Below are 13154 nucleotides of genomic sequence, written 5' to 3'. Positions count from 1 at the left end.
CCAAAAAAATCTTTCCGATATACCATAATTTAAGTGGTCCATCTGCTGTTTTCTTTCTGGCAAGCATTGAAAGCAAGATGATATCCAGAATAAGGTCAGGTGGTAAAGTGATCCACAAAAAAACTTGGTGATGGACTCAACCAACACTTTTGCATGTGATGATTTCAGATTCTCAAGGGCTCACCTTGGACCAACCAGGCAAAAGTCTTCAAGGATACCTGCCAGCCATGTGTTCTGGTCTCCTAAGTGCTTAACAGCAAGAAAGTGAAGGAGGCAATAAATAAATAAATAAATAAATAACAAATAAAATGCTGAGAATAGAAGCAAAAGGGAAAACTGAAGGGCAGGAAGATGATTCAGTATTCCAGTTGTTTTTCTGATCCTTCACATAAACAGAGGTATCAGACAAGAAAAGGACAAAGAGGAGTTGTTCTAAGCATGTGGAAGAGTGCTTTCTAAGAAGCAATATGAAGGTCTTATTGAAGGAGTCATTTAGAAGACACTTTTGGTTTTACAATCTGAAGCCAGTATAGATACCCTGCTTGTTTATATTGGAAAGCATGGACGGATCATGGTGGTAAGTGTGTGTGTGTGTGTGTGTGTGTGTGTGTGTATTTTCACAGTGTCACTTGTCTCCTTGCAAGTAATGCTTCTCACACTTTTGCCTTCAGTGTGAAGACTAGCACAGTGAATGTCAAGTCATGTGGACCATTTGATTGCAATGATGGAAATTATTTGGTGCTCAGTGTGCTCAGTGACACCTATGCCATTGTACTGAATGGCTTCAAGCAGAAAACCCAAACTATGCAATTGCTTGCCCATTTTTCCCCAATAGCAAATCACCATTATGCAATGGTGGCTGGTGTCCACTGAGATCAGTAGGGTGAAAGGCAGAGAAGTCAGTAGTAAGTGGTGCCAAAGCCAATGAATACTGGATAAATATGTTAATTTCATTGTATATTAGGCCTTAGAATTCTACAGAAGTGTTACAAAATCTAACACGATTATTATCTATTAAATTTGTATATTGCCCTATAGCTGTAAATCTCAGGCCAGTTCACAACATTAAATCACAATATGAAAAACACAGTATACATAATGGAAATAAAAGCAAAAATGAATCCATAATGCCCCCTCCCATAAAGCGTGTTCTCATTAAAAGAGAGCGCGTTTTGCAGATGGGGCCAAGCAAGACACCCTGTAGTTGCCAGGCAGGTTAGGATTGAGGGGCCTGGAAAGGATTGGTTGTTTGTGTTGCTGGGGTAAAATTGATGTTGCCAATTTGGGGGTGGGAACAGAGATTATTTAAACAGTGCTCACAGTGATCTGCTTTCTCTTTCGCTATGGGCACCGGATCACCCGCCCTCCCTCCCTTGTTTTGGGCTTGTGCTTTGACCTTGCTATGCCTGTCATGGGGTCGTCTGCTTTGGGGCAGGGACCCGGTAGGAATTTTGCCATCTGGCTGATTAGTGAGTGCCATTTGGTTTTTTGCCTACTGCGTAGCAAACGGTCACAAATTGTAAGGTTTGCGGTTAGGCATTGGTTTAAATTGGTTGGAGGAGGGGTATGGGTTGGCTGTGCCTGCCCCTCCAATGCTGCTGCTGCAAGGGAATTCCGTTAAAGGAATTCAGGGGCTTACCATCCTTTCATCCAAACCCCTGGAATCGGGTTTGGGCCGTGTAAGCCCCTGGGAGCATGCGGGGAGAAGCTGAGGGTCTGTGTTGCAGCTCCAGTTATCCCCGATCTTGTTTCCCCTCAAATTAATATGTGTTAATTTTCTATTTATGTCTTTTAGTGAAATGAAATTATTGTGTACAAAAACTTCAACAAAAGAAGTACTGGAAAAAAAGTTTTAATTTATTTTACAGGTTGTACAAGTAACAAAGAATTAACAACAACTCCTGTACACAAAATAATAATAAAAAAGCATCAGACAAGATGATCCTGACAGAATACATCTCAACAGTGCACACAAATGGGAGCTGGGTATGCTCAATAGCAGTAGTACTGTCCAGGAAGGCTGGTTTGGGCAAACTTGCTTCCTTTAGTATATACAGTTAAAACAATTGTGCTTTTGCCTATCCAGGTTAACAGTGCTCTTAAAAAGAAAAAAGAAAGGGGAAAGGGGGGAAAAATGAAATTGCACCAAGATCCAGAGATATGTGTCCACCATCTCAATCTAATAGGAGAAACAGATAATGAGTGCCTGTTTCATAGAGCTCAATGTCTGATCCAGACACTGGAACTTTTTCGCCCAGGAAACACATGCAAATACTTGTTTGTAACTGTCCCCTCCCATTGGATTGGAGCACATATTTTTAAACTATAATGAAACTTTTCAGTCTTTTTAAAAGTCAATTGCCTCATTCTTCACCCCCAACACATGTCATTTACAAAAAAAGAAAAAGGACTGGAGCTTTAGCAGTTGAGATACTGGAATATATACGGAAAGGCTAATTGTGAAATATATTAGGGGTGTGCCTCAGAACCAGAACCCCAAGTTGAAGAAGGATGCCTTGGAGAGATTTTGAGCTTTTCAGAAACAAAGCAGGCTCTGTTCAAGGTGTCATGAGTAAAAATAGGCACCCCTGAAGCATTTCACGGCGCCTCAGCAATGCAAATGTCAAAAAATGCTGCAGATAAGCATCTGAGAAAAGCAAAAGTAATATCTCTAAGTGATGGGGAAAAGGACAGCAGACACCATGGTGGGATGGGGGCAGAGGAAGAGCTCTGCTATGAATGTCAAATCAAGATTATAATCAGAGGGAATGATTTTATCCCCAAAGTGAAAACCGTTTTGTTCATCTGCCCCCCAAAATAAATGTCACAGGTGCTTAACACAAAAGCCTATTCACCTGGAATTTGGTCGGTTTTTTTACCCAAAGGCAGCTTTCATATCTACAAATTTCAGAACTATTGCCCTCAAGACACTAGCCTGGGAGATTAAGGGATTCCTTTTTTACCTATCCTAAAACTTTAAGAGACATTCTTCTGAAATTTGGCAGGAGTAATACATTGAGAAGGGGCAATAGCGTCTGTAAATTTCTTCCAATTCTGCCCTCCAAATGAAATAATATAGATATCTCCTTTACAAAAGGAATTGTGCCCAGCACAAAAGCTCAAAAACCAATGTGCTGGTAATTTTGAAGGGTCTATCCACTCTGGAGGGACTTTCATCCACTGTCAAAATGAGTTATAGCTGTTTTTAAATTTCCCAATAGTGAATTCAGATGGTGGGGTGGAGATGGTGGACTGGAGCACCAGGTATTTGGGTGGTCCTTGACCTGATGGTCCCTGAACTGTTTTCTGAAGGGCAAAGCTGGGGTCTGAACGGAAACTTGTTGTCAGTGCACACACCACTATTGCTTGTCTGAATAGGTGTTATCTCATTGGATAACAACCTATCTAAGCATTGTAGGATCTAAGAAGCTGCATAACTTCCACACTTGCTGAAGGCAGTGGGTAACCAGTATTGAAAGTTGCCACAAAGCAGACTAATTTGAATCCTTGCTTTTATGATCTTTCAAGGTATCAAATGTGCACATGCAAACAGAATACTAGCTGGCAATTGCATTCATTTTCGTTTAGCTCCATTACATTGTATTTCTTTTTTGTGGGACGTTATTCTGGCATTGTTGAAGAGAGAGACTCCAAACTCAATTGAAACGTTGAATAGTCTTCACATTTTAGAAAGGGAGTAAGAAGGAGAATCTCCTCAAAGGATAAACATGAATATATTATACATTTATCTTCATTAATCTGAGGAGCTCCAGAGCTCCAAACAAAAGGAAAAACACAAATTATAAAACACCGCTTTATGAATTACAAGTCTTCACAAGTAAAATTATCCGAATGAAAACAAATTCCCTTTCTTACTGTGCATTTCTAAAGAGACTGTTCCTACAGTTTTGCATTAAGGGATCAGATTTTAACTACTGGGTATGTGTTGGAGATAGTGCTGGTCAATTATGATTCTCTATCACAGTAGCTATTTGTGGTAGGAAACAAGCAACAAATATATGTTATGGAAAAATTATGAAAACAAAGAAGCCATTTATTCCTTACCTGTATTTGAACACTTTTAATTTTTTGCAATGTGATGAGCAAATGTAAATCCCACTAACTGCAACCTTGCCCAAGTTTCTGTAGGCTACCTTTTTGACTCTTTAAGTTCTGGGACAGCCTTTCCCATCCTAGTGCTCTCCATGTTTTTTGGACTACAATTCCCATCAGACCCAAGCAACAAGGTCATGCTAGTTGAGGCTGATGGGGGTTGTCGTCCAAAACATTGGGAGGGTGTTGGGTTGTGGATGGCTACTCTAGGGCTTGATCTCAACGGGGAATGTAGATCTTAAATGGTGATAGTTTTTACTACTCAAGAGAAGAGATATATAGTAAAAGGTCAAGGCAAAGACACAGGGCAGGATGTGAGAAGTTTTTGCCAACATCCCATTGGTGAAATGCAGGGTTCCTGCCATTCAGGGAAAATTGCAGAATCTGTGCTCATGTAACTAAGAGCAGAGTTCTGACAAAGAAAAAAGAAGCTCATGGTCTCTGCATAATATGCAAACAATGAGGGGACTGGAGGACCCAAAATGGCATCGCGCATAAAAAAAGACAGTTGTGACATCCGGATTTAAAATTACTGTCATTTTAGATTTTCAATGAAACAACACCGAAATGAAATGCTGAGCCAAACACTGCAACATTGTATTTTAAGCAGACCATTCCATCATTTACATCTTTCCTAGCATCTTTTAAATCATCCTTATTCTTCATCTAAGTGGCTTTTTTTCACACTCCCAAGTCTTTGCACTTCTACTGAGAAGTAAGTCCAATTGTGCTCAGCGGTGTTTACTCTCAACTAAACTTGCATAGGATTGCAGCCTCATGGTGCAAATCCCATACATGTCCCCTTGAATTCTTCCAAGGTGCATGGGACTGCAGCCTCATTCCATTACATGAAAACCTTGCTTCTTCTTTTTTATGTAATATGATAGGCTTTCATCCACTTTCAATTCTATCTTTTCCTGTTGTGTTTATATTGAAAAACTGATATTTCCCTGAGATGCAAAACATAAAAGTGGTTTTGTTAACCAGTTTATTAGCCCTTTATAGACATGTGGAAATAGTCTAGATAAGGGGAGGAAAACATGACACAAAATGATTAAGTAACAGGATTGAAGTTATGCCTGAGGATGAAAAAGGCACTAGTCTCAACTTCTTTAAGGTGATTGTGTGAAATCTAACACCTTTTATGGAAAATCAGTCTAGCTAGACTGCTCTAACATTACTATATTTCAAAAGGAAACATGCAAACATTACTATTATGGTCATTAAACAGCCTAAGGAACTTTTATTTTGGACTATTTTTGTGTGTGTGTGTCATCCTAAACACCATGCGTTTTCCAGTAATATCTTCGGAGTTTACAAAACCAATCCTTAAGCCTACACTTTCCTCAAAAAATGTTCTTTCTCTCTGCTATGGGCTTCCTTTTGTAAGGAAAAGAATAGTAAAAATTAATGATAACAATGGCGAAGCTCGCTGCCTATGCTGCAAAAATCAACAAGCAGTATTTTACTATTCATAGTTTCCTGGTGGGCAGGGGAAATCACATTCCTTTATGGGTTTATCCGTTTCATCCAATGTATGAATATCCTGATGAGAAAAGAGGCAGAATGCCACTGAATATGCACTCTAGGAAAAGGAAAAGAGAAGGCTTTTGCCTTCAGGTCTTGCTTGTGGACATCTGGTTGGCCACTGCAGCAAAAAGGATGCTGGACTAGGTAAGACTTGTTGGCCTGGTAGGTTCCTGCAGGAGCAAGATTATTCCATGCATTTGGGAATGGCATAATCAGCCCACCCTTCCTTCTACACAGCATTGTATCACTCTCTTCAGGCACTGGTCTGAACACATAAGGGTTAAAAGAGTAGTGAGATGCAGGCATGCACATAGGCTACTCTCCCTTTGTCTTGAGGTCCCTCACAGACTATTATGCACTGAGCACTAAAACCTGTGCAGGTCCTGTCTGTTCCTTTAAACACACTAAATGTGTGAAGGTCATATGAGTGTGTGTGAAAAGGCCTCGAATATCTGAAAAGGGCTAAAGTGAAGATTTATTCTGAATTTGTTTTTCTTCTGTTTTTTCTTCTTCTTCTGCTTCTATATGGCAGAAATCTGCAGGTGAAACCACATGAGAGAACCACTGGTTGTTTCCCCAGCATGCATTTCTGAAGTCACTCCATCAATTGTGCTTTGATACTCTAGATTTACAGCCATTCTGTTTACAACCCTTTTTGTTCATACAAAACCATTAATAATTCTTATTGTCTGCTGTCTCAGAACAAAAAACACAGTCCCATATAGAAAGTGGAGCTTCAAAGAAGTGAAAAGGCAAGGGAACTTGTCAGTGGTATTTTCGCATATTGCTCATCAGGATGCTATAGAACAGGAATAATGCACATATTGTCCAGCACTATGAAGAATCTGCATTTTAAAAGTGGTTTTGTAAACTAAAAACAAAATCCACTATGCCAACTAAACTATACAGACTTTGACATTTCAATGATATTTATAACTTACATTAATTCTGATTAAATATATTGATTCAAGAATATTATGGTCATAGTCTGATTTTTTTTTTTTAAGGGAAAGCAACTGTTTCAGATTTTCAAGGCATATATAAAAAGCAAAGTCAAGTTAAGGAATTTGTCCTTCAAACAAAATCTAGACACCAAGTTAGCAGTAAACAAATAAACAAAAAAAAAGACTGAAAACAGTTTCTAAAGCAGCACAGCAACAAGTACTAAATTTTACACGTTTTCATCATTTGAAGGAAAACAAATCTACATCGATTACAAAATCAGCATAATCTTTGGTACCAAATGTAAGGGCACCTGCTTGTTAACAATATCATCTTCATAACAAAAATCTTGCCTTAAAGACAGCTCAAAACATCAGATTGTTTAAAAGTGCTAACTTGCAATTTAGCTTCTGTTAAGTTTGTACTTTAGGCCAGACTAAATGTTACAATAAACACACTTTCAGGAAAAAAAGTACGTTTAAACTACTTCTGTTTTAAAGAAAAAGCAACTTTGGGATCTGGAACACACACCTAGATCAGGATAGTATCCTGTGGAAAATTCCTTGCCCTTGCTGCGATTTGTCTCCTAAAGATAACAATGTACACTCTATACAAATTTGTACACACCGTGTATTTTGTATGGTGTTTTCCTAAATACATTCAGGAGCCATCATCAGCTAGATAGAAGAGGTTAGCAGAAAAATTACCGTATTTTTTGCTCTATAAGACTCACTTTTTCCCTCCTAAAAAGTAAGGGGAAATGTGTGTGCGTCTTATGGAGCGAATGCAGGCTCTGCAGCTATCACAGAAGCCATAACAGCAAGAGGGATTGCTGCTTTCACTGCGCAGTGATCCCTCTTGCTGTTCTGGGTTCTGAGATTCAGAATATTTTTTTTCTTATTTTCCTCCTCCAAAAACTAGGTGCGTCTTGTGCTCTGGTGCATCTTATAGAGCGAAAAATACGGTAGTTTGGAGCCCTGATGTGGAATGTGTCACCAGTCCAGATTCTGACTACACAGCTGCTTTTTGTTCAGAAGTTTGAGCACACTTTTGTTGTGTGTTTATTGTAACATGCAGTTCACCCTAAAAGAAGCACCTAAAAGCAGTTGGGAGATCCTAAGCTTTTTTCAACAAGAACAACCTAGTGAGATGACCCTCCCCGCTCCCATTTCCCATACACATCCCGACATCACCTTCCCCAGCAGAACATGTTCCTAGCAGTGGCTGGTGCTGAGATATGGGGCTGCGGGGGCAAAGCCTGATGACTGGCTCTATGTGTTACTGCAGCAGCAAGTTGTCACGTGGAGGCAACTTCAGCTGCAATGCGTAAGCTGAGCAATAAGATGCAATGAAGATTTTGTTTAAAAAATAAGATCTTCTAAGACCACTTCTTGAAGATTACTTAAAATGTTCATAGTATTATCTTGTCAAAATCCCTTAAGGGGCTCCAATACCCAAACACCATAGAAAATGAATGACAATTTTAAAAACAGGGAGGAAAAAGAGAAAGGTTATAATACAAAGCCAGGGATGGCCCCGGCTGAAGGTATTTTGCTTGATGTTTGTGATGTTATCCACTGCTCTGCCAATTCCGCCTTGATTGTTGCTGCCAAATGCAAAGTATTTCCTTCAGGGCAGACCCCACCTCTTGGGTATTTCGTTACACAGCTGCCAGACTTTGTGTTGGCAAATGAGCAGCAAATGGACTATTTGCTTCTTTAACAGGTGATGAATGCATCGTTGGATCTTGTAAACACTACTGATTTTATACATTCAAGCTTTGCTCTTAGAGAAAGTGGCACTTACTCGAACCATTGCACTCAAGATTTAGCACTTCAACAGGTAAAAATGTTCGCTGGTATGGGAGTTCCGGTGCACTTCCTTGTTCTCCAATGGCTTGGTACAGCGCACAGGGATAAATCCACTGTTTTGATCCCACTGCTCTTCCATAAAATCTGCATGGCGAAGCCCATATCCGGCACTTCTCCTAGTCCTCGACTTGTGCTTTATTACTGCGCACACCGCCCCGTCGTCAATTTAAGTGCTCCTCTGTTATGTAACATACTTAAAGTTTTAAACTCTAATGGCATCCTATGTGGGCTGGCATTAGAAAAAAATCGATACTTTAAGTCATCATAATAGTGATATTTGACTGGCTTTCCATTTATATCCTTCGGGAAGGGCCAGAATCCATAGAGATGAATTTCATCGCAGAACCTCGTAGCAAGTGTGTACATGAGGAGTCCTGTGCTAGGTCGCTTGATGAAAACCTTGTTGGTCAGCCAATAACTGTAAGGGAAGTGAAAAACAAGAGATGCACATTTGATTATTTGGATATCTTGTTTGCACTTCAGCATGCACAACTCTCTCTCTCTCTCTCTCTCTCTCTCTCTCTCTTTTCAAAATAAAATAAAATTATAACAACATTGAATGCATTTTGATAATTACAAATGTTATAATCACCATGGAGATGAAAGTTCCATCCTATTTCTGTGGCTCATCCCATCCCATTTCTGCATTAATCTGATTTTTAATTTTTTTAAAATAATTAAACCTATTAATGATGTATTGTTAAACATAGTTCCTTTTAGGAAATTTGCAAATGTGTTTTCTATTAGAGTAAACTTTGTGCTTGTTTGTTTTTTAAAAAGGAGCATTTTGATACAGTTTTTGAGCTGAGAACTGCATTGGAACATTTGAGAAGTGAGAAAGCTGGTAGATAACAAAAGTTCAATCCAAATAGTAGCTGAGGAGGTGCAACAGGTCAATTCATATTGAAATCTAGAAAGACTGAATTACTCACACATCACTAGTGGAGAAATCCAGGAGGAGTCTACGCTTTGCAGGTACACAGTTCAAGTATAAAGGCCACTTACCTCCCAAGCATATTACTATTTTAGCTTCTTCAATGATTGGCATTCTATTTCTTTTCCTGGGGGTGAGGCATAACACCTCCATATTTTTCTCCCACACGCACAACCCAACAAACCATCAGAATCAATTATGACTATACAGTGGTACCTTGGGTTACAGACGCTTCAGGTTACAGACTCCGGTAACCCAGAAATAGTACCTCGGGTTAAGAACTTTGCTTCAGGATGAGAACAAAAATCGTGCTCCGGCGGCGCGGCGGCAGCAGGAGGCCCCATTAGCTAAAGTGGTACCTCAGGTTAAGAACGGACCTCCAGAACTAATTAAGTTCTTAACCTGTGGTACCACTGTACATCTTGCTAAGTATGGATATGAGATCAACGGATCAACTGGGCTAACTTACAAGATCAGCAACAGTTCATACCCAATGGTTGCATGAGCTGAAGATACCTTGTCGTTTTGTCCCTTGCAGTCCTGTGTGGCCCTGAAAACATTCTTCCCAGGGCTGCAGGACCTTCCTGAACAAGCTATGTGGCAGAGGGCTGCAGTGTGAAGGGGGAATTGCCCATAATCAGGTGCAGAAATGTTGCACCAGTAAAGCGGGCACTTGTGATACAATATATGCCTTGTGCATCATCATTATCACAATATATGCAATATATATTATATTATTATATTATATTATATTATATTATATTATATTATATTATATTATATTATATTATATTATATATTAATACAATATATATTGTATATATATTACAATATATGCCTTGTGCATCATCATTATTTGGGTGAATGGTATTTTCAAAGCAGTGAGTAAACACAGAGATTGAATTTGAGCCTTCTGTTGCTCAGCGGAGGAAAAGTGGAGGAGCAGAAAGAATCTGGAGTGAGCCTCCTTCCAGCTCAAGTGACCAGCTGGCAGTCGCAACTGTCAATCAGGTGCTGTGTATGTATGCGATGAACCAGTTGCGACTTTTGAGATATGTGACTGGCTCTAGCATCTCTTTATAGCAACCATGCCTCCAGCCCCAAATTGAATCAGAACCACCTTGTGGGAATTCCTTGCAGATGACCACAGTACAACAACAGTCAGGTTGTCTATCCACAGCAGTGACCAGAGGAGGAATGATGGCTAGAAACACCAGGGTGCATCTGCAGCAGCACAACTGGATGTCTTCATCTGCCTCAACTGCAACAAAACATGTCTCTTCCACAGGGCCAGATTTAGGTTTGATGAGGCCCTAAGCTACTGAAGTTAATGGAGTCCTTTATATGTCCAGCTGTCCTTTGTCAACAACAAATTGCCATTTTTGTGTGTGTTGAACGTATGCTATATGGTAATTTACGGACCTAATAGGCTCATACACAACACAAAACACTGTAACCTCCAACAGTTTGACTTCACCCCAAAGGTGTACCCCTCCATTGTCTCCCAAGACAGACCAAAGCCAACTGGGTGAAGAAGGGTGTTAACCCTTCCCCCACTGTTTTCATGTGCAAATAAATTTCTCCTCCTACTCATTTTGGAGAAATGTACAGTCATACCTCATGTTATGTTTGCTTCATGATATGTTTTTTCAGGTTGCGTCCCATGGTGACCCGGAAGTACTGGAAAGGGTTACTTCTGGGTTTCACCACTCGCACATGAGCAGATGCGCAAAATGATGTCACGCACATGTGCAGAAGCGGCAAGTCACAACCCGCGTGTGCGCGGACGCGCCGCTGTGAGTTGCGTTCTGCTCATGTTGCAAATGGGCCTCCGGAACGAATCCTGTTCGCAACCAGAGGTATCACTGTATGTGGATGCAATATGGGTTCCCCAATAAGGCAAATAGCAGCTTGGGGGAAGAGGGACATAAAGGTGGCAAGGAGATTGGATTTACCCACCCATCCTGTTGTGCTTCAATGCAGTCCATCATTACCCTCCACCATGCTACTTAGAAAAACAACAACTCTTAAGGGAAGGGTGATCAGTTCACAAATCTGTAATTCCTTGCTTAGTTTAGAATGATCAGTCCAGAACTCAGAACCAGCCTTTTGCTCATGCCATTCCCACTCTATGAAGGCTTAAGCACATGGAAATGTATTTGTGCAAAATAGAAACGATCAAACAGGATTATCTCTTTTGTTAATGCTGCGCCTCAGCCCTTCTCTGGTTTTCAGCAAAATCTCCTTCTGAATATAGCTGAATATAGCAACATTTTTATTTATTTTTTAAATCTGTTTTGCCAGGCTTAGCTTTGGCTGTCATCAGTCACATGTTGGGCAGGTTTTTCCCCCCTCTTCCAAAGCCTACATTAGTTGTGACTTGAAACCTCTAAAAAGCAAATGTTGAAGCAACAGTAGCAGACCTGGGGAGGGGATGGAGTATGTGAAGCATTTGCTAATTTTAGAGTTATTTTCTTGTCTGTTAAGAGGGGGAGGAGGGGGGGAGAATCCTGACTCGCAGCAAATCCTTCAGTAGATAATTAAGGGCCACTTTTCTGGTATGCTATGAATAAACCTAAAAGAAATGTAGTCTGAAAACAGACACTGAGCCAAAACACTTGTCTTACCGAAGTTTGATTTTTATTCAAGCTTCTTACCATTTCACAAGTTCAACCAGGAGCTCTTTTGTTGTTGTTAGAAGCAGAATATGAGACACATAAAGCTATACATAGTTTTGTTCCAGACTAGGCTCTGGACGCTTCCAGCCAGGAATTTATTCTGCAATCTCAGCAGCTCATGTATACAGGTTTTGTGGCATCATCGTCATCAAAATGCCAGGCACAACTCTTTTTTTAATCTGGATTTTCCCTTACTGTGAAAAATCCAATTTGTAAAAAAAGGAAAAATCTATTATGTTGCCATAGTCACTGCTGGTGTGGGAACTCATTACTGGGGGGGAAAGCCCCCACCTCATTTTGGGGGCAGGATATGTGTGTGGCGATGTTTTGAGGGGTGTTCTCTAGAACTGTCCCCTACTCCCATTTGTTCACCATCAAATCACAGCCTATCCATTTGGTTTAGTTAGCCCCCAATACTAAATGATGTGAGTGTTACTCCGAATTGTGTATTTGACACCTACTTCCACCGATTGCTGCAATGTAATGGCACCTCTGAATTTCAACAACCCAGTTCGAAGGAGGATTTCCACACAGTAAATGTGGGTAACTGATGGTTGCCTCAAGGTCTGTAATAGCAGGACATACACTGGCCTTAAAAAAGTTATTATATGGGGGTTTTCTGGAAGACTAATTTAGTCTCTCCCCCCCACCCCCCGTTTTTGTGGGGAAAATGTGTGATTGTCTGTCAACTGTTACGGGGTCCTTCAAGGTAGTATTCTTGGGGACTTTTATACTGCCTCTCTGCTCCCCCAAAATTAAACAGCAGATAAATATAGCCAGATATCAAGCTTGTACAAGACCTCCATAGAAATGGGTCTTGAAGGGCCAAAACTTCAAGCCTCTGCTTTGTCCATTGTGAAAAATGATACCTATGAGGTGGTAATAGTTGCCTGCTTCTGGTGGGTTTTGTTTTTTTAAGTACACATGCACAGGTACAGAAATAACATGTACAGTGATATCTTGGTTCCCAAATGGCTTAGTTGACTAACAAATCGGCTCCCAAATGCCACAAACCTAGAAGTAAGTGTTCCAGTTTGTGAAAGTTTTTTGCAGGCCGAACTGCTGTCGGCATTATTTCTGGGGCTA

At 40.3% G+C, this 13154-nt stretch overlaps 1 protein-coding gene across 1 annotated transcript in view; it reads right to left on the bottom strand.

The window, feature by feature from the left end:
* Positions 1-1839: 1839 nt before the first annotated feature.
* ST8SIA4 (ST8 alpha-N-acetyl-neuraminide alpha-2,8-sialyltransferase 4) overlaps positions 1840-13154 on the bottom strand; it is an 85779-nt gene continuing 74464 nt past the window's right edge. The window contains exon 5 of the mRNA XM_083464617.1: positions 1840-8874. Coding sequence (XP_083320743.1) covers positions 8595-8874 — 280 coding nt within the window. The 3' untranslated portion in view covers positions 1840-8594. The remainder of the gene's footprint in view (positions 8875-13154) is intronic.

This window comes from Podarcis liolepis (genome assembly GCF_965112155.1).
Source record: "Podarcis liolepis genome assembly, chromosome: 11".
NCBI lineage: Eukaryota > Metazoa > Chordata > Lepidosauria > Squamata > Lacertidae > Podarcis > Podarcis liolepis.
The sequence above is the reverse complement of the archived record's forward strand: the minus strand, read 5'-3'. Positions and strand labels throughout refer to the sequence as shown.